Source organism: Platalea leucorodia (assembly GCF_965183815.1).
Source record: "Platalea leucorodia genome assembly, chromosome: 3".
In the NCBI taxonomy this organism is placed as follows: domain Eukaryota; kingdom Metazoa; phylum Chordata; class Aves; order Pelecaniformes; family Threskiornithidae; genus Platalea; species Platalea leucorodia.
In genome coordinates this window covers 53,160,490-53,178,660 of record NC_138825.1, presented here as the reverse complement: position 1 = coordinate 53,178,660, position 18,171 = coordinate 53,160,490, and the positions used below count along the sequence as shown (strand labels likewise).

General features: G+C 41.4%; 1 protein-coding gene across 1 annotated transcript in view; it reads right to left on the bottom strand.

Moving 5' to 3' along the window:
- The window catches only part of LOC309587561 (plasminogen-like), a gene marked incomplete at both ends in the record, with an annotated part of 28,487 nt that extends 17,311 nt beyond the window's left edge, over positions 1-11,176 (bottom strand). Inside the window, 5 exons of the mRNA XM_082305818.1 lie at positions 288-451; positions 1,535-1,649; positions 7,415-7,521; positions 8,172-8,307; positions 11,128-11,176. Of these exons, the coding sequence (XP_082161944.1) occupies positions 288-451; positions 1,535-1,649; positions 7,415-7,521; positions 8,172-8,307; positions 11,128-11,176 (571 nt within the window). The remainder of the gene's footprint in view (positions 1-287; positions 452-1,534; positions 1,650-7,414; positions 7,522-8,171; positions 8,308-11,127) is intronic.
- Between the last annotated feature and the right edge of the window lie 6,995 nt (positions 11,177-18,171).

The following is an 18,171-nucleotide window of genomic DNA, read 5'->3' as shown; positions in this document are numbered from 1 at the left end:
AACACAGCACTTGGGTCAATCTTTACACTTGTTAAAATTAAATAAATTGCTAGGGGTAAGAGCAGGACAATATCAGCAAATGATTAAAAAATTTCAGTTCCTCCATATTTACAAAATTACTTTGGTAACTGGAGCCAATTAGGAAAACCACCTTTGTGTTGAGAACTTCTTAAATTCCAGCTTGATCTAAGTTCACATTTGACACCAATCTGCAATAATAAAGCAAGAACAAATAGCAGGAATAACATTACCTACTCAAACACTCGGTCTCCGAAAAATAAATGTACCTTCTCCAGTGTGCGTGACCTGGCCCTCACACTCTGGGATGTTACAGTAATCAAATCTGGTAGCAGGATCTGTTGTGTAACACCAGGGTCCCCTTTCATCCCCATCAGGATTTCTGCAGTAGTTTTCATCCAACCCTGCATTGGGGTGTTTTTCAGGTGTATAACTGTAATAATATTAAAATTCTATTTTAATTCCAGTAATTTAGTGGAGCAGAAGGGAAATGTCCAATTTGCTCAGCTAGTTGTGGGCTCTATTCATTCACAGTAAAAATGAGACAAACAGATTCCCCGTTGTAACCCGTAAATGAAATCTGAAAAACATTCCGTAACTACCATTATTAGTAGCTTCTCCCTAGGTCCCAGTTGCCAATGATGAGTGAGCTTACGGCCTGTAAGGACTATGACAGTCTCAAAGAACAATTATTGTCTTTAATACTATCATCTAGCTGATCTAATCAGCTCACTATGGCCTGTGGCTCTGTCATGTATTTTTCTTAACACAGCTACTTTAAAAGTGGACTATTTCTAGAGACTATTCACCAAACACAACTGGATCCTAATTTGCAGAGATTTTGAAGCAAGCCACCCTAGGCTTCTTCCTATAGCAATCCTCCCAGAGAAGACTAAATGGCTTTTAAACAAAAAATTGAAACAAGTGCACCCAAGTTTCATTAGAATAACAACAAAAATTAACTTCTTAAATAGATAAAACTCCCATGTAGATCAGAGAAAATAGGCCCTCTGCTTCCACACTTGCTTCAGTGAGCCCAATGGCAGCCAGCCCTAAGAAAACTCTGTCTGGACAGGTCCCTTGGGCACTCAGACGCTTTCCTGGATGTTTCTTCTTGACTGTCGCTGGGTGATAGCCAGGAAGTCATAGAGCTGGACAGATACCTCTTCTTTTTTTTTTCACACCTCATACAGAAGAAAGTAATTATGGCCTCACTGTCACCAACAGCAAAATTTCCATCATGGGTTGATAGAGGGATCATTTCATCTTCTTAAGAGGCCCGGCATTTAGACACCACTTCTCTAGCTGACAATGCACCCTTTCCTTACCCAGACCATTGCAGTTCTCTGCCAATAGAGTCAAAAGTAACAAGACAGATGAAGATAAAGTTGTCTTTAAAAGTCACCTGACAACTGGCTTTGGTAACATGCCCTATAAAGTTGTTTAAACACATGAAGTTGGGGAAGCTCGGAAAAGGTTCAGAACAACTTGAAGACAAATATAAATAAGGCCATACTTTGGGTTGTGAGGTGTTCTTTCTGCCCACTTCTGGCATGGAATACCCCTCCGAGTTTTGGCTTCCATTCCTCTGTAGTCCTTCCCAATCCCTCTTTTACACTGTAGAAGGTAAACTGAAATGGAATTGGCTTTGTTAATTCAGTGGTGTTATAATGTGACATCTCTCGAAACTGAGAATCTGCAGATATAACTCTGAAGTTCATCTATTTATGATGAACCATGCTTTACCCATGTTTTGAACCTCTTATGCATGCAAACAGAGAGATGTGATTCAATAAGGTATTCTAAAACAAATTAGTTAGCAACTACTAGGGAACTACAGAGGAAAATTCCTGAAGCATTTTTATAAAGCTAATACAATCAAGTTAAGAAAATAGATATAACAAGTTACAATTGGTTTTGACATGTATAAAATGCATCCTTATATTGCTATACTACTGAGATAGAAAGGAAGGCCTTTCACCAACAGCTGGAGATTCTTTTAGATTTATTGTTCATAAGAACATTCTCAGTATGGGTATCATGTAACTATCCCTTCAAACCAGAGAATTTTTAGTTATCAAAACATGTTTGTCACATAAGTGGCCCCCACACTTTTGATTCCTCTTAGCCTCAGACTCCCAGGTACTTTCTAGTGGGATTCCAAAGCAGAGAGAATGCATAGCATGTTGATGATGCTTTTATTGCAACAGACACTGAAAAATCTCCAGTTATTGGGAGATTCTGGGGAGTGATCCTCATTTCCCTCCCAGCAATTTCTTTGCACAACAAGAATCCCCCTGAGCCCTCAAATATAAAATGGAGATGTTAGAGTAAGAACAGGAGACCAATCTGATAGGAAAAGCTGAGCCTTTTTTGGACACCTTGCAATAGTTACTGTCATCAGAGTGTGTGGCTGGGACTACAAATGTCTGTGCTACATGTCTTACCAACAGGGGCTCGTGCAGCTGCTGCCTGGTTGTCAGGGTACTCCTGGAGTGCCCAGAAGTCTTGTCACTGCTGCTTCAACATTGGTACTCTAGTAGCAAGTCCCAGAATGACCATCTCTGGTGAATAGCCTTGCCCATGGATTTTCTGATGTTGCCAGGTAGCTCCTAAATGATTTTAGCATGTCTAAATGCTAAGCCAGACTCATCTGACACCTAGGGAGAGGGGGTGGAGGCTCCGTATAGCTGGGTCAGGAATGAGGACAAGCAACTTCCCCGTTCAAATGGCACATGGAGACCACCATGGATTTAGATCTTGGTATTGGATCCCTCTTAAACAGAATTTTTAGTAACACGGCTCCTTTCCTCTTGACCCCCAAAGTCTCTCTTACTTTTCTGTCCTGTACAGGACTTTGCTGTGCTGGCCTATAACCCCTGAAAGTCTGTATTCCTCAAAAGAGTGATGGGATCCAGAGCCAAGCTATATGTCAAGACAAAATTAAGGTTTGACTGAGGAAACTGCTCTGTAAAGAAGGAGAAGTTTCTAACCAAGTTCCTAAGAATTTTTTCAGTGACCAAGTGCAAAAACTTTGATTATTACTCATACGAGAAGGTAAGCATCCCAGATGGCCACTGAGCTAGTAAAAAGGCCATGGTTCTTAAATTCTGAGAAGCTAATTAGGATCAAAAGAAAAGGCACTCTTGGAGGTGTGAATGGGAAGAAATCTGACTCAATATAATATAGTGAGTGTAGCCTAAAAAAGCTATGTATTTGTGCCTTGTGGATTATTCCTACTATTAACAGGGAGGCTGTAATCAGAAGAGGATTCCTCATACAGGGTTCTGCCATTAACTTAGAGAAAATAAAACTGTAACTGCCAGACATATGTTCATGGAGCCTTTGTAAATATGGACAATCCAGAGTATGGTCTGCGTACGGATCCCAAAGTGTCTGTGGTGGGGTAAAATGTGAGTGCATAACATTGTATGGCCTAGCACAGCCAGACAAACTCTTATACTCACAGCAGGATGAACCTTTTGGCTTTAAAGTAGCTGTTCTGTACAGATATTTTGCATCCAATCCCAGGGAAAATAAGCTCTGGCAAAGAGTGATGCCAGAGTAGCTGTTATGAACTCCAAGGTCTGAGTCAGTCATAGGTGAGACTGTACAGTCATCATGAGCCTAAGGGAGTGGCAGAGTCACAAAATGTCCTGGAGATTGCTTCCTCCAAGCAGAACAGATTCCATCATATCTCAGCAGAAAGGAATTTTACAGCAGCTATTTCCTGGTGCTGAGGAGTCATGGTGGGGACAGAAAACTTTTCTGAGGCTTAAGGACACTAAATGTCCTTATTTGCAAATTCATGTTGGGTGATGCTGGCTGTGATAATTAGGTTGCTTCTAGGAAGGTGAATCTCACTTTTACAATGCATTTTAACAGCCTTATGAGAAATATCTCTGGTTTGAGGTGGATTGGGGCCATTACAGATACCAAATGCTGCCAATTGGATTATCCAGAGACTTCACAAAGATGTTGACAGTGGTAGCTGTGAGTTTCAGAAGAAATGAGATAGTCTTGTATTCCTGCTAGTGAAAAATAGAAGGAAGATGACTCTACATCCTCTGTTTGAAAAAACAGGCACTGTAAAACTGTCCCCTGAAAAAACCAAAGGAATCAGTTCTCTGGCTGCTAGAGCTAAAAGCAATTCCTGCTGAAGCAGAATGTCATGAAGAGATATCCCTAAGAAGGCAGAGGTAGTGGTCCACAGTGGCAGCATGGGAGCTGAATGGTATAGCCAAGGGATGCAGCGTGTGTCCCAGGTGTGAAAGGTGCGTCTCCTAGAGTGCAGAAGGTGGCAGGAGATGAAGATGAGACAGGCAGTCCCCAAATTGCTGCAGATCATAAGAATGCTGGATGATGAGCAAATGATGCCTGATAACTCATTAGATGAAAATGAAAAGTCTGTAAGGCAGATGCCTTTTTTCCCACTCATACCTAGCTGCCTTAAGGTTGGGTATATGGGTTGGGTCATTTCAAAGAACCATCACTGTTAGCACAAGGTTAAAATAGGGAATGAGAAAACAGTTTCCACATGAAAGGATTTAGTATCAATGACCTACTCTCCAAGCTGTGGCAGTGCCTCATTGCAGCTTTCAGTGACATTGATAGATGCTAAACATTAAGGAGGCTTGATTTCTGCTCAGTCTGCAGTGGGAGCTGAGAAGAGCCAGCCTCTACTTTAAAATGATCAGAAAAGGTCACCCAGTCACATCCCAGGACTGGTAACTCTGCAGAAGGACTGCAGATGAATGCATCTGCTCTGACAGCCCACACAGTGATGGCAGTGAAGGCAAGAGAGGTGGCTGCCCGCCGTGCCTAGGTGGGACACTTAGTTTCACCCTGTGGAAGGACAGCAGGTAACGATGTCTCTGTCCTGGGCCTGACCCCTGGACAAGTGCTTCCATTCATGAGGGCCCCCCTGCCATGACAGGCACCTACAGGCTGATGAGCTGATCCCTTGGTGTGAGGAACCAGACACAGTGTCTCCTCCTGCAGTGGACTCATGTGGTGACATTTCCTTCAGCCCTGGTCATGGCCAGGAAGGAAAAACTCCGCTTCCAAAAGGATGAGGAGAGAGGGGACCAGACCCATATCTAACCCTACGGTTTCAGTTAAGGATAAAAAGTAAACAAGACAAATCCACTCTGAAGCATAACAGGGTGCCAAGCTAGGCCTTTTTTTCTGCAGCAAAAGGTGGCTCCAATGGGGGTACAAGCAGCAGAGCTGAAGGCTCTGACTAAATTTCTAGGTTATATGTATTTGGGAAGGTCACTGGGATGGACACTGTGGCTGGAGGCACCAGGCCTGTCTTCCAGGGAATAGCTTTGGAGGAGGTGGACAAAAAAGAAGAGCAGCCAAGCAGTGCTTTCTCCTTTTCCTGAGAGGCCAAGGCTCCTGGGTATAAAATCAAGTCTTTTGCTGCTGAAATGAGGATCAGCTATGTCCCTTCAGATATTTCAGAAATTTGGAAGAGCCTGGACAATGGCAAGCAATGTAAAGGGGCCCTGATGAAGTTAAGGATATTGTCTTGATTTGTACCAATTTAAGCCTGAGTTATTGTCTGGCCCTCTGTGACAGCATACAATTAGGGTCAATGAGAATTATTTATTCACTTAGAAGGGCTAATTTCAATTTAATAATTAATGACTTGTGCATGTGTCTATTCGCTTTCAACATATGCAGAGGAATTTACAGAGCACATACTCCTCCTTTATCCTGTTCTAACCTCAAAGGAAAACTCCAATCAATTTTTACTTAAGTAAAAAAAAAAAAATCACATTTAAAATGTTGAGGCATTGGCTACACCCATTATTTCCATAGATATTTCACTTGTGCTAGAAATGATTTGGCTGAACCTGCTCCAATATTCTTCTGTACTGGTGACTCATACATCAGTGGTCTATGAGGAACATGTGACAAATAAAAGTGGAGAAGAGGTCTCCATAGGCTTTAGCCTTGTGAGGTCTGTTACTGGGGCAGGGGGGGACATGACTGTAGAGCTAAAGTCTTTTGATCAAAACAACTGTAACAGTGGTTTTGCCTTTTAAAACAAGAAGGAAGCTGACCATAATAACGCTCAAGAATCAAGCAGTACGCTTCAAATTCTAGCTTTTAAGGCTTTAGTAATCTGTCCAAGCTAAACATAAACTGCAAGTTCAGGAAAAGTGGTGAGAAAATCCACTTGTGATTAGCATAGAAAGAAGGCGCCAAGAAATACATATTGCACCATAAGAACAAAATGTCACTGGCTGATAGTCAGCTAGAGGTTAAGCTAGTACTTAGTGAAGATAGCTGTTACAAACCAAGCTGCACCCGGTGCTGTGAACCTGGCAACCCGTTATCCAGTCTAATAGCAGAAGAATCAGGATACAGCTGTTTAAATGTTAACATTCTAGCTTTTTGTTATGTTTAGCCCAGATCTCCAGCAGAAGTTAATGAATTAATCAGAATCGTATCAGTTTATACTAGCTGGGAATTTGGACATGAACTGCTTTCTCTTTAAAACTTTGATATGGCAAAGGGGACCTGCACCGTGATTATTCATGCAGTTTCAGTTTTCTGTATATCTTTCAAATGCTTCAGAATTGTAAGGACACTGCAAATCACTGTCTTTTCAAACAAACTGAAATGTTCTTACATGAAATGTTTGCTATTCATCTTACATATCAGTTAGTAATAGGAGCTTTCTTTTTCCCAGAAGACTCATTGAAGTTAGTGTTTGTGACTGCATTATCTATGTTCCCACAAAACTTATGAAGATAGTCTAGTTAAAAATATTTTTCCAGCTATATAGCAACTATTCAAAACTTAGAAAAGCATTAATTAATTAAAAAACCAAAATCTTTAAACCAACCAACTTATCTGAGCCTGGCATACAACAAGAATTAAGCATAAACAAAACAGCTTACAAAATATGAACATTTTATTATAATTTTAAAAAACCCAATTTTAAATCAATACAATATTTCAGTCAAGTAATTCTTGACTGAATTATTACACAGAAAATTAGAGGAGTGGGTACATAGAAGCAGATAATCCTGTAGTCTTGGAAATTTGTTTGACGAAGGACTCTGCTAGCTCCGTGAAGCAGAGGACTGCAAATACTTAAAGGGCAGAGAAATGCATGATTTTTGCTTTGGAGTATGTTTATTCTGCCTCGTCTCAATAATACATGACTTAAGGATTGAAATATAAGTTCAAATATAAGGAGCCTTGATGCTATATGTGAAATTCTCTGGCACTTTCAGCCCAGTTCATAATGGGTGCAGGCCTACCTCACTGAAACTGTCACCACCTGCAGTGGCGTACTCCAGCACTGCAGCAGAGAATGCAAGGATGCAGTTAAAACAGGCTTAACATGCAAATGTGTACCATCTTACTATATACATACTTTTCTTCTCATAAAGAACTGCATCCATGCTGCTGAACGTCACTGTCATTTTGGCATTTTCAGCCAGTGTTAAACACTGTAGTTTTTTCCTGGTGAATAGGAAGGCCCTGTTGAAATTGAGAAGTAAGCAATAATGACATAGGAAGCAATATTTTAAATTCAATTCAAATTATTCAACTCATAATTATTTTTCTATAAATTATTAACTTATAGCACTGTCTTGTATCCATTTATATCTTTCAGATACTGCACTCAGTATCTGAGACACTGAGTAAGAGACTGACGTTTTCTACTGCTCCGAAGTGGTTGACTTTTTCAGGATGTATGACTACGTGAACAGGTTACTGTGTGGGAAGCTAGTTACTGCATTGGCAAAACGTTATCAACAGCATCCTAGTTGCTCAGGTTAGTGCCTTTCCCTACAATGAATTAGAAACATCTCACCCTTCTTTTGTGAAACAAGGCAGCATCCAGCTAAAAAGACATAAGCAGCTCTTCATGTAACATCGGATAAGAGCAGGAACTTGAGCATTTACTATAGAATGAGTAATACATCATAAATCCAACCTTTACTTGACCTTGTGGTAATTTATGGGTGGAGATAGATAAGCCACAAGCTAAAGGCACAGGCACGGGTGACACTGCTGTAGGCAGAGCTGCAGCAGCATGGCAATGTTGGTTCTGAGCAACAGTAGGAAAATATCACTGCTATGCAGACACCCACAATGACATAGTTTTAAGATTCAAGAGAAATTACCTGCAACTAAAATTTCTTTCTGCTTCACATTTCTCTGCACATTCTTTTTCATTATTTGTCTTGTAAAACTGTTTATTTCGAGTAAGTATCCAAACACCATCTGTTCTTAAATAGTCATCCAGTATATCTCCTTTCACTACAAGGGAAGGAAAGGAATCAGACATTAAAAATGAGAATGCTGCAGTTCAGAAGATCTGTGACTTTAAGTCCCATTTTTCATGTAGCATTGACAGGTGAAGGCACCATTTATTTTGTGTAATTCTGGGTAAAACATCATAAACTCTGAGGAAATTCCTGTCTCCTAACACAATCACAGCTGTATGACTGGAACATGTCATACGAAAAAAACAGCAGAAGAGAGATGTAGAGAAGCAGCTCTGAGTAGAGTTATGTATGGGTTTGAAGTTGAGAACAAGAAATGTGAAACAAGAGTGAGAGGGACCGGAGAGAGGGACTAAGTGGTGTCAAATAAACGCCAGTTAGAGAAAGATGAAGGGAAGTGATATCCATATTAAAGTTTTGGAGAAGCATGCATTAGGAGGGTGTGAGATTATGACCTCCCATGTGGATGGTGCAATTGCTACAGTTTTACTGGTCACTAACTAGTTGTTTGTCCTAAGATGTCTTGCCCTGGAGCAAGAAACGTCAATTGTAAGATGACTATATAGTCTTTTACAATGGCCACCATTATTTTTGTTGTAATGGGTTGAGCAGATTTACTAATGAATCTGTCAGACTGCATCTCTGTTGCAACAAATTAACGCAAGATTTTAAATTAGTAAATCAACTAGTATTATTATATCTGAAAGCTACATGTGCATAAGATGTATATGATGTACCTACTAATACATTTAACACTTAGCTCCAAAATGTTGTTGCTCACAATGGAGTTTGGCATGTAATTGATTTTTTCCTTTTATGTCTATAAAGATTCTATGTTTCCATTTCTAATTTCTACAAAAGTTTATTTCCGTATCCAGCACCAGGTTACAAAGTTACAAAAGTGATATGGTTTAATTATTTCACCTTTCGAGCTAGATTATTATTGACAGACACAGGAAACTCATAATCTTGTACAGCATTTCATAGGTAACATTGTGAATCTTTCTTTCATGCAAACACTCATATTAGGCTCAATTCACTGCAACATCACTCCAGTGTAATTAACTCCCATGACATATAGGTCATCCATCACCTACCTCTGCATGACATGCATTCATATAAAAGAAAAGGTATTTTGGCCACTAATGAAAGTATGATGATTAATTGCCTGAGAGCAATCTTCTGTGACTGTTTGCAGAGTTGGCTCAATGCTATAAAATCCACGTCTTAAGAAATCCCTGACACTGAGGCCTCCCATATCTAATCTTACTGTTACAGTAGGACTATGCGGAGCACCAACAGCCTATCAATTTCGCCTGATGGACTCAGCAAACAAGTGCTTCCTCTCCTGACCTTTTTCCTAAGCTAACTGAGGCCGCTGTTCCAGAATTGCAGGGGATCAGAATAGGAAGATATTACTTTTCAAGCTGTACTGACTCATCTCAAAACTATATGTTTGTCCAAAGAGCTCTACTTTGGATACCATTCCTTTTCAGTGACCATAACAAAGATTTATTTCCGTTGGTTTAAGAATGAACACATGAGATTTTGGATGACATGCATAAGCTAAAAGGCAGCACAGATTGGCAGAAGCTTGGATAACAGAAAAGAAAATGTGATGTTAGTTGCCTGAAAAAACATCGCAAACTGTAAACTTAAAAAAGAATACAATAGTTTTAAAAACGCAGCGGGGAATGTATTATTCTGGCTAAAGTCCAAGTCTTTATAAACCCAGACATGATACAAGATATATGAACAGAATATTCAAATATATGTAAGCAAAACAATTTCTTCTTTTATGTATGCATCTTTCCAGACTTGACTAGTACTAATCCAGAAGACATAAAAAATAGTTTTAAGACAGTTTTGTGGACTATCATTTTGGAGAAAGTGAGTTAGAGCTGACAACAATAAACAAATAAAAATAACTTTATTATCTGTCTTTTATAACCCAGCAAAATCATACAATGATACGTCCCTGTTATTCTGTCATATTAAATGACTGAGCTATTAGAAAATTGCACAAACTGTACTGATATGTTTTTAACAGTACTTTTTAAAAGTAATTTAAGGGCCATATAATGATGTGCAGTGTTAAAGTACTAGAAAATGTGACATATGATTGAAATGTAATTGAAATGTATATTACATGTGGAATATTTATTTACAGAATTTGTAGATGAGCTTGAAATTCATATATTACCTTTAGTGAAACACTTATCTTCTTTTGGAGTTGTAAAACTAGACATATTCCTGGAAAAGTTGGTCCAGGTTACTGAAGACTAAATTTCTACTTACTGCCCCCAGGAAAACAAAGGCGAACATTTTCTTGTAAGTGGTCGACAACAGAAAATGTGAAATTGCTAGAATATAAAGGAGCTTTTCCATTTTTAATTTTGTTTTAAATATTTAATTTTAAAACTTTAAAAATCCTGTCATAAAGGATGAAAATCAGGGTCACCATGCTTAGCAGTGCTTAGCAGTAAAAACAGCTTTAGCATTTGATCCAAAGCCTGCTGAAACCAGAGACAGCCATATCTTTGCATCAGGCTTTGGGGCTGCTTTCCAAGGGTGCCCCCATTTCTGACCATGGGGCATGTTTGCAAGGAGCCATTTGTTTCCCAAGCAGACACCAAGGCTCTTGCTCCTCTGGCATCTCTAACCGACACAACACTGGAGCAACCACAGCTCTCACTTTGTTCAACAGCAACTCTCGCTGGCCAACACGCCCCAAATCCATCATCGTCCAGCTAAGTGGCAACACAGGGATTTGGGGACCTACGTTCACCAAAGGGAGCTTGCAAGCGTTTGGCCCCCACCTCACCTAGGCAAGCAGAAAGCAAAGGACTCTTACCTGAGCTGAGCAAGAACAGAAAGAGAAAGGCGGCTTTGCTAATCCCCATTTTGGCCCAGCTGGCGGGTGCTGGAAGTTGTGGGTGTCGGTGCACAAAGTTTTATTGACTCGCACTGGAGCAAGGCGGCATCAAACAAACAAGGCAGGTAGGTTAAGTTAATCATTCTCCCATGCTGTGACCCCCTTTGCCATGGTGTGTCCATTCAAACAACCTTGAATTGGATGGATTACCAAATCAGACTCAATCATTGTACTGGATGCTGGGAAATGTGAAGGCACTCTCTTGTTTTGTGGGGCATGTTTTTGTTCTCAGATTGCTTGGCCTCACTTTGCTAAGGTAAAGATGGGGATCATGGTGTTGGAAAGTATGGGAATCGAGGCACAATCTAATTCTACACAGACCTGTATATTCAACTTTAGGTCCCAATGGTATTTTCAGTCACAGACTTGCACTGCTTAGGATGGAACTGCTTCTGATTTAAGCTTTTGTGTAAGCCAGTCCCCCAAAATCCCCTGATAACGCTAACTCCGTATCAGAATTTCTTTTAACAATCGCCAGTGCCCTTCCTGGGGAAAGAAGCTTCCTTCCCTCTGCTGTTTCCCATTTCTGGGCTGGTTTTTGTTGTTAGTGGCTTGGGAGGCAGTGTCCACTTTAGTTCAGTGTATAATGTGTCTTTGCCCTCCAGGCAAAGCTCCTGATATCTCAGGTCTGCTCAGACCTTAGGGTGCCCCACATATTTCAGCAACACCACCTCGATCACCCCCATGGGACTCAGCTAAGGCAAGCTAGGCGTTCCCAGCCAGAGTGCCCTCAGGAGTCTCAACTGGTTTGTCTGGCAATTCGGTATAGCCTTCAGCTGGGGTTGGTGGGGCAGAGGAGAACAGCAGTTAGGAGCAAGGTGGGAATCCCACGTATTCCCCTCTGTGTTGGGAGAAGGGTGGTTCTGGAAAGGCCACGTGCAGCAGCCACATCCCTGTGAGCACTGATGACTAGACGAGTCACCTGGGGTGAAAGCAGTGGTCAAAAGGTACACACCTGCAGGGCAGAGGTGGGAAATGCACCCTGGGCTGGTGGGGAGGCAGTGGGCAAGTGGCCTTTCTGCCTCAGCTCTGAGACACTTGCAGAGGGTTCTCAGTAAGGAGCCAGTGTGTAGCTTGCAGTCAGGACAGGCAGAAGAAGTGATGTCAGTAGGAAAACTGGCATCATTTTTTTTATTTTCTCAAGTGATATTCCATTCCAAAACTGATTGGTCTTGGTAACTGTTTTGTGGTCAGTTATGTCCATGTACCATCACATCCACAGCTCATCCACATCCCTACCTACTCAGTCACTTTTTGAGCATATCATTCACTCTCCACCACACCTGACAGAGGGATGGAACCCCGATGTTCCTACAAGGCTTCAGAAAATCAGTGGTCGGACAGAGAAAAGAAACCAAAATTTGTTTTCCATGAGGACACTTATGGTGGAAGCAAACACCATTCATTTCTGCTTGGCCAGTCAGCAGTTCTGTACCCTCCAACCAGCACGTCAGCACACGCATAGGTGAATCCCGGGAACATCCACCTTGTACACATGGACGTGGAAAAGACAGGCTGTCCTAATGGAAGCCAGGAGTACATCACAGAGATGTTATGGGGACATGAATGGAAAGAAGCAGGATTAGGGGACCACTTGGGAGTGAGGAGGGCATGGAGGACCTGAAGATTTCCCAGTTTGATATAGGAGAGAGGTGGGGTCACCAAGAGATGCAGGAGCACATGATAAGCAGGGATATGAACTATGCGGAGCCAAGCCTCTCTTGTTCTGCCACTGACAGCATTACTTGCTCTGCCCTCAGATAGCAAGTGCCATAGACTATAGATGCAGAAGTTTGAAGCCACTCTAGATCTGCTAGTAAATAGCATGGAAAAGTCTTTTCTCTTGGATCTCATTTAAATCTTAGACCAATCAAAAGCAGAGAGATTTTTATGCCCATTTTCTATCAGAAACAACAGAAGACACATATCTGCTTGTGAAAACTATGCTATAATCCTACGTGATTTTGTTTGAGATTTTCTGGAGAACGTGCTGTCCTGGTAATGTCCAGAAGGGTGCAGCAGATGATACTTTTTTGACAAAGTAGGTGACATATTAAACTCCCAGCATAAGCAAAGGTGTCTATAAGCACTCATGATACATTGGCAGGAGATGTTTGTCCATAAGCTTGAAAAAATCCCCAGGGATTTATTATTTCATTGTTCATACCACAGCACTAGCTTATAAGGAAATTTGTCTTATGCAAATATGCTTTTCTTTCCTTTCTCAGTTCCCACTTTTCCTTCCCACCACAATGCAAGCAGCTTAAAGTTGATTGGTTTGAACTTATGTAATATTAAGAGGTTCAAAAGCTTTATTTTCTCAAAGCAATATTCCACGTAGGAAAGACAGCATGCAAACATGAAATACAGTGAAAAAAAGAATGAGAAGGAACAAGGGAAGAAAGCCAAGTATAACATTATCACTGTAAGATACTGAAAAACATAATAAAGGTTATGACGCAGTGAAAAATAGAGGCACCTATTTGGAACAAAAGAAATCCCAAATTTTGTGAGAGCATAGCACAGATTTAATCTAAATTAGAAAAAAGAGAAGAAGAAACAACTCCCTTGAAACGGAAAATAAATATGAATAAAACAAATGAATGAGTTGTGAGCTCAAACTAATTTGGAAAAACATAGATATAGAGCTGCATAGTAATGAAAGCAAAAAAGAATTTGAATGTCAAGTGTCAAATTATAAAATACTTTGATTAGGCTTTCAGCTTGGAGAAAGGGAGATTTGTACATGCTTGCTCATTCTACACCTTCGCTAGGGAACATCATGCAGCTCTGCTGCACTGGCTTGGAGAGTATATTTTCTTTAAGTGATGAACAGGAGACTTGTCAGTTAATCAAGGAGATACTTCCAGCCACTGATTCAGTAAATTCTGTCAGTGGAATATAAATATTTATGCTGACTTCAGAGGTCTTTTAGACAGGCCTTGTATAATTTTTAATTCTTAAAATCAAGTTAAAGACTCTCGGGAGAAAAACAAATCTAGGAATAGAAAAGAAAACGAATGCATCTCCAAACAAGTGAGTGAGAAATCAAATATCTCTTAATAAGGACAGTTCCTTCTGCAAGTAAATAATAACAGAAAAATTGCTCTGAAACTCATCTCTCTATACTTTCCTGAACTGAATAATGTGAGTCACAAGCTCCATGAAATATAGGTTAGTTGTCGTTTCCTCATTAGATGCAAATATGTTCCAAAGAACCAGTTTCTAAAGTACTTCATACTTTCTCTAATCCCTAATTTTCCCTTCCTGGTAAAGACACATTGATAGGAGTAGCAAGTGAGAGATCAGCCACCAGAAGTAATAGAGTGGATAGTGAGTGGCGGGCACAGCTTTTGTATTGGTTGGCCAATTTGTTTATTTTTCAGTTTCAGATTTCTCCATTTTTAGTCACAGAATTCCCAACCCCAAGCTGGTTTCCAAGGGAAATGAGCGCAGTGTCCTCTAACTCTCTAATGATTTCCTGCTTCATGGTAGCTTTTCTCCATTGACACAAACCTGAATCAGGTAGACTATTAGGGCACTGTTCAGGTACACTGAGCACGGAGCAGGGCCTAGCTCCATTCATCAGCAACATATGAAAGCCATTTTTATAAATTTCAGTACCTCATTTTTGGGGGGCTCCATTACTGGTCATTTGCTTGTTCTCATGGATACTTACATTTCTTCCAGAGGATGCCACTGATGATGATGATTACTATTAATATCAGAGCCTCCACCTGAAATCAGAACCCAAGCACTAGGTGCTCAAGATAGATATGAGACTTGCTGGGAAGCTGTGTGGGGTGGGTCAGAGGAAAGGAAACAGAATGAAAAAGAGTGGATTGTTTTGGCTAGAGATTATATTACTAGAGGAATACACAAGAAGGATCTTCAAATATAGACATATAAATGTCTATTATAACATATGTATGTATGTGTGTGCATATATATATATATAATGATTACTGCAAAGAAGAGTAGATAGTCTATTTACCATAAATGTAGAGGATAAGGCAAGCAGTATGGATTTAAATATACAAAATAGATTGAAAATCAAGATTAGAAAAAAATCTCTTTCAGACGAAGGAGAGTGAAGCACTGGAATTTTGTCTGGGAAGGTTGTGGCATCTTCGCGACTGGAAGTTTCAGGAACAGGTTTGATAAATGTCTGACAGACATTTTGAGTCTGTATGTGTTCCTACATCACGATGGTTGAACAAGATAATCCTTTTTGTTGTCTTTTTCTTCTAATTCTGTGAATTAGATTTGTGACACCTAAACAATTCCTCAAAACAGCTGTACTGCAACTCTCCACAAGCCACAGTCAGTAGTCTTCCTCTTTTCTCTGCAGGATGGTTTTTGCACCCTCTGCTTTCCTCCTCCACTGATCTCCTCTCACAGGCTGTAGACATGAAAAGAGGAAATGTTGCATTTCCAGGACTCCACAGCTTTACGTACTCAAGTTCCCTCAGCCACTGTCCCCATTAACCACCTTGGTTATAGCTACATGTTCTGCTCAGTTGTCAGGCTGCAGTTCAGTGCTGTAGGTCATCTCTTAGAGCATTTTGGCTTCCTTTGGGAAGAGTACAGCACACTGAATCCTTGTCCCAGGAAGACTGACGGAGCAGAATAACTCTCTTCAGAGAAAGAAGAAAAATCTCTTCTTCTCCAAACTGCCCTGGGAACACTCAGGAATCTCCTTTCTCAAAACGTCTCCAGTATAAGCCTACAAGCAACATCATTTCATTCAAGTGACAGCTCCCCCGGCCTGGGGGCACACTGACCACAGTTGGTTTGCCCCTGGTTTTCACAACATAATTGCAACTTCTGGAGTTGCCTCACCTTGAAAGTTCAATTGTTTTTCGCTGGAGTGGCCCCCAGCTATGACGAGAAATACATGCAAGTCAGACTTGTTTAGGCCTGATCTCCTGGTATCTGCCAGTTCTCCCACAACTGGTGAGGGAGCGTTTGTGTCCTCCTGGCACCCACCAAACTGGGGCTCTGGCTCCCACCCAGCAGCTGCTCTCCTGCCTAGGGCTCTCATCCACACAGCCTTTCTCAGCATCAGCACCACGGGCGTTACCAGCACGCTCCCAGCACCTGCTGAAAGCTCTTTATTTGGAGTAGCCAGATAAGGAATTATCAGATAACAAAATGCTTCAGAAAAACATCTGGACCTAAATGACCTTGCTAAATAAGAGACTTATATTAATTTTAGTCCGTATGACCTGCGCATACTGGTATATGATTAAGACCCACCTGAAAAACAGAGCACTCTGATGGAGCATACTTAGAGGAATGATGTCCTTGTTAATAGTCAGAAACAGCTGGTTGTCTAGGCCTAATTCATTCCAAAATTGAAGGTCTCTATGGCTTGCTGCCTTTGAGCAAGGTTTGAGGCACAGGCTTAGAGCTCATTTCCTCATGCAATTGTTTGGTGCATTTTTCTTCGCCTGCATGTGGATACAAACAACTGAATGTTTAATTTGAAAGGTACTGTACACACTGAAAGTGTGAATTTATGCCCTTTACTATAGCAATTGAAGTGCTGGAAATGGGTCCCCAGAAGCCACCTAGTCCATCGCCCTTCCCTCAAACAGAATCAACTCTACCACATCCTTCCTGACTGCTGCTTGAACAACCATAGATTAAAAACCTCCCAGAATGGCAACTCCACACCCTTCTCAGGAAAACAGCTAACAATTATTGTTACAGTTAAGGCTTTCCTGATGTCTAACCTGGAGCTTTTTGCTGTAGTATAGTTCTTTCACATCTTACAGTATGTGAGAAATCAGCAAGGCATCAAGTAGAATAGCAGAGTTGTAAAAAATAACCCAGGATAGTACAAGCCTAATAGTTCCTAGTAGTTCCTCTGCATGGATGGTTTATGTTTACATAACAAATATAATGGCAGGCTTTTCTGAAATGCATTCGGACAACTGGATGCAATATTAAGTTTGAACTACATGCAGAACACCTCAAGTAAAACAGATATAACTAATACATATTAATTAGTATTCATATAACCAGTACGTATTCATTACATATTAATGATAAATTTCGGCATTGCTAAAGCAAGTAGGTGTATGACAGCAGTGGCTCAAAAAGCTGTTTGAGAACAAATATCTGAGATGACATTGAGATGACTCCTGTGTCTCATAGCCCTCTACTGAGCCACAGTCTTATGGCCACCCCTGTTCCATGTGGCCCCAGACTCTACTCCTCCAGTCGTGCTCCAATTGTACCAGCCAGGCTGCTCCTTAACCCAGCAAAGTCTGCACACAGGCAATGCAAGAAGGGCTACATCCCTGCTGTTCCCCACATTGTTCATGTTTATCCTTCTCCTACAAGTGGTCCTAGATCACCTTCGCTGTAGCTGCAGACAAAGCTAGATTTGCTGGTACTCTGACATGTTAGGTGATAAAGGCCCTCTTGGCAGATGGTAAGCCTTGGGCTAAGGGCTCTCTTCCAGAAATTTACTTCAGGGAAAAGCCTGTCTCAGGATGACTTCACATGAGGGGGTCTATCCTACTCCTGCTGTGAAACACGCTCAGACAGGGCTGGAGACAGCGTAAGTACTACTGGGTTGAATGTAGAGTGTGACAGCTCCTGAAGTCTGTGCAGTGGCCCTGCTCGGCCGGCTGGGAGGATGCTTTGCCGGAGAGCCGGGCTGGTCAGCACGCCTGCCCCACCTGAACGAGACAGACACTTGTTGTGCATCGGCTCCTGTACGGGCTCTGACTCGCCACCCTCCCACCGGGGGAATCGCTACCTGGAGACAACCAAGGTGTGAGCAGGGGATCAAACAGGAAGGCGCAAACTCTTTCCTGATGGCAAGGACCGCGGAGAAAACCATTCGGCTCCCTAAGGAACTCCCCATGGGTCCGTCGGGGCAGGGCCTGGCAGCCAGGGCCCATCCCACCCCCAGCCAGGACCAGGCAGCCGGGGGTCACCAGGAGAGCC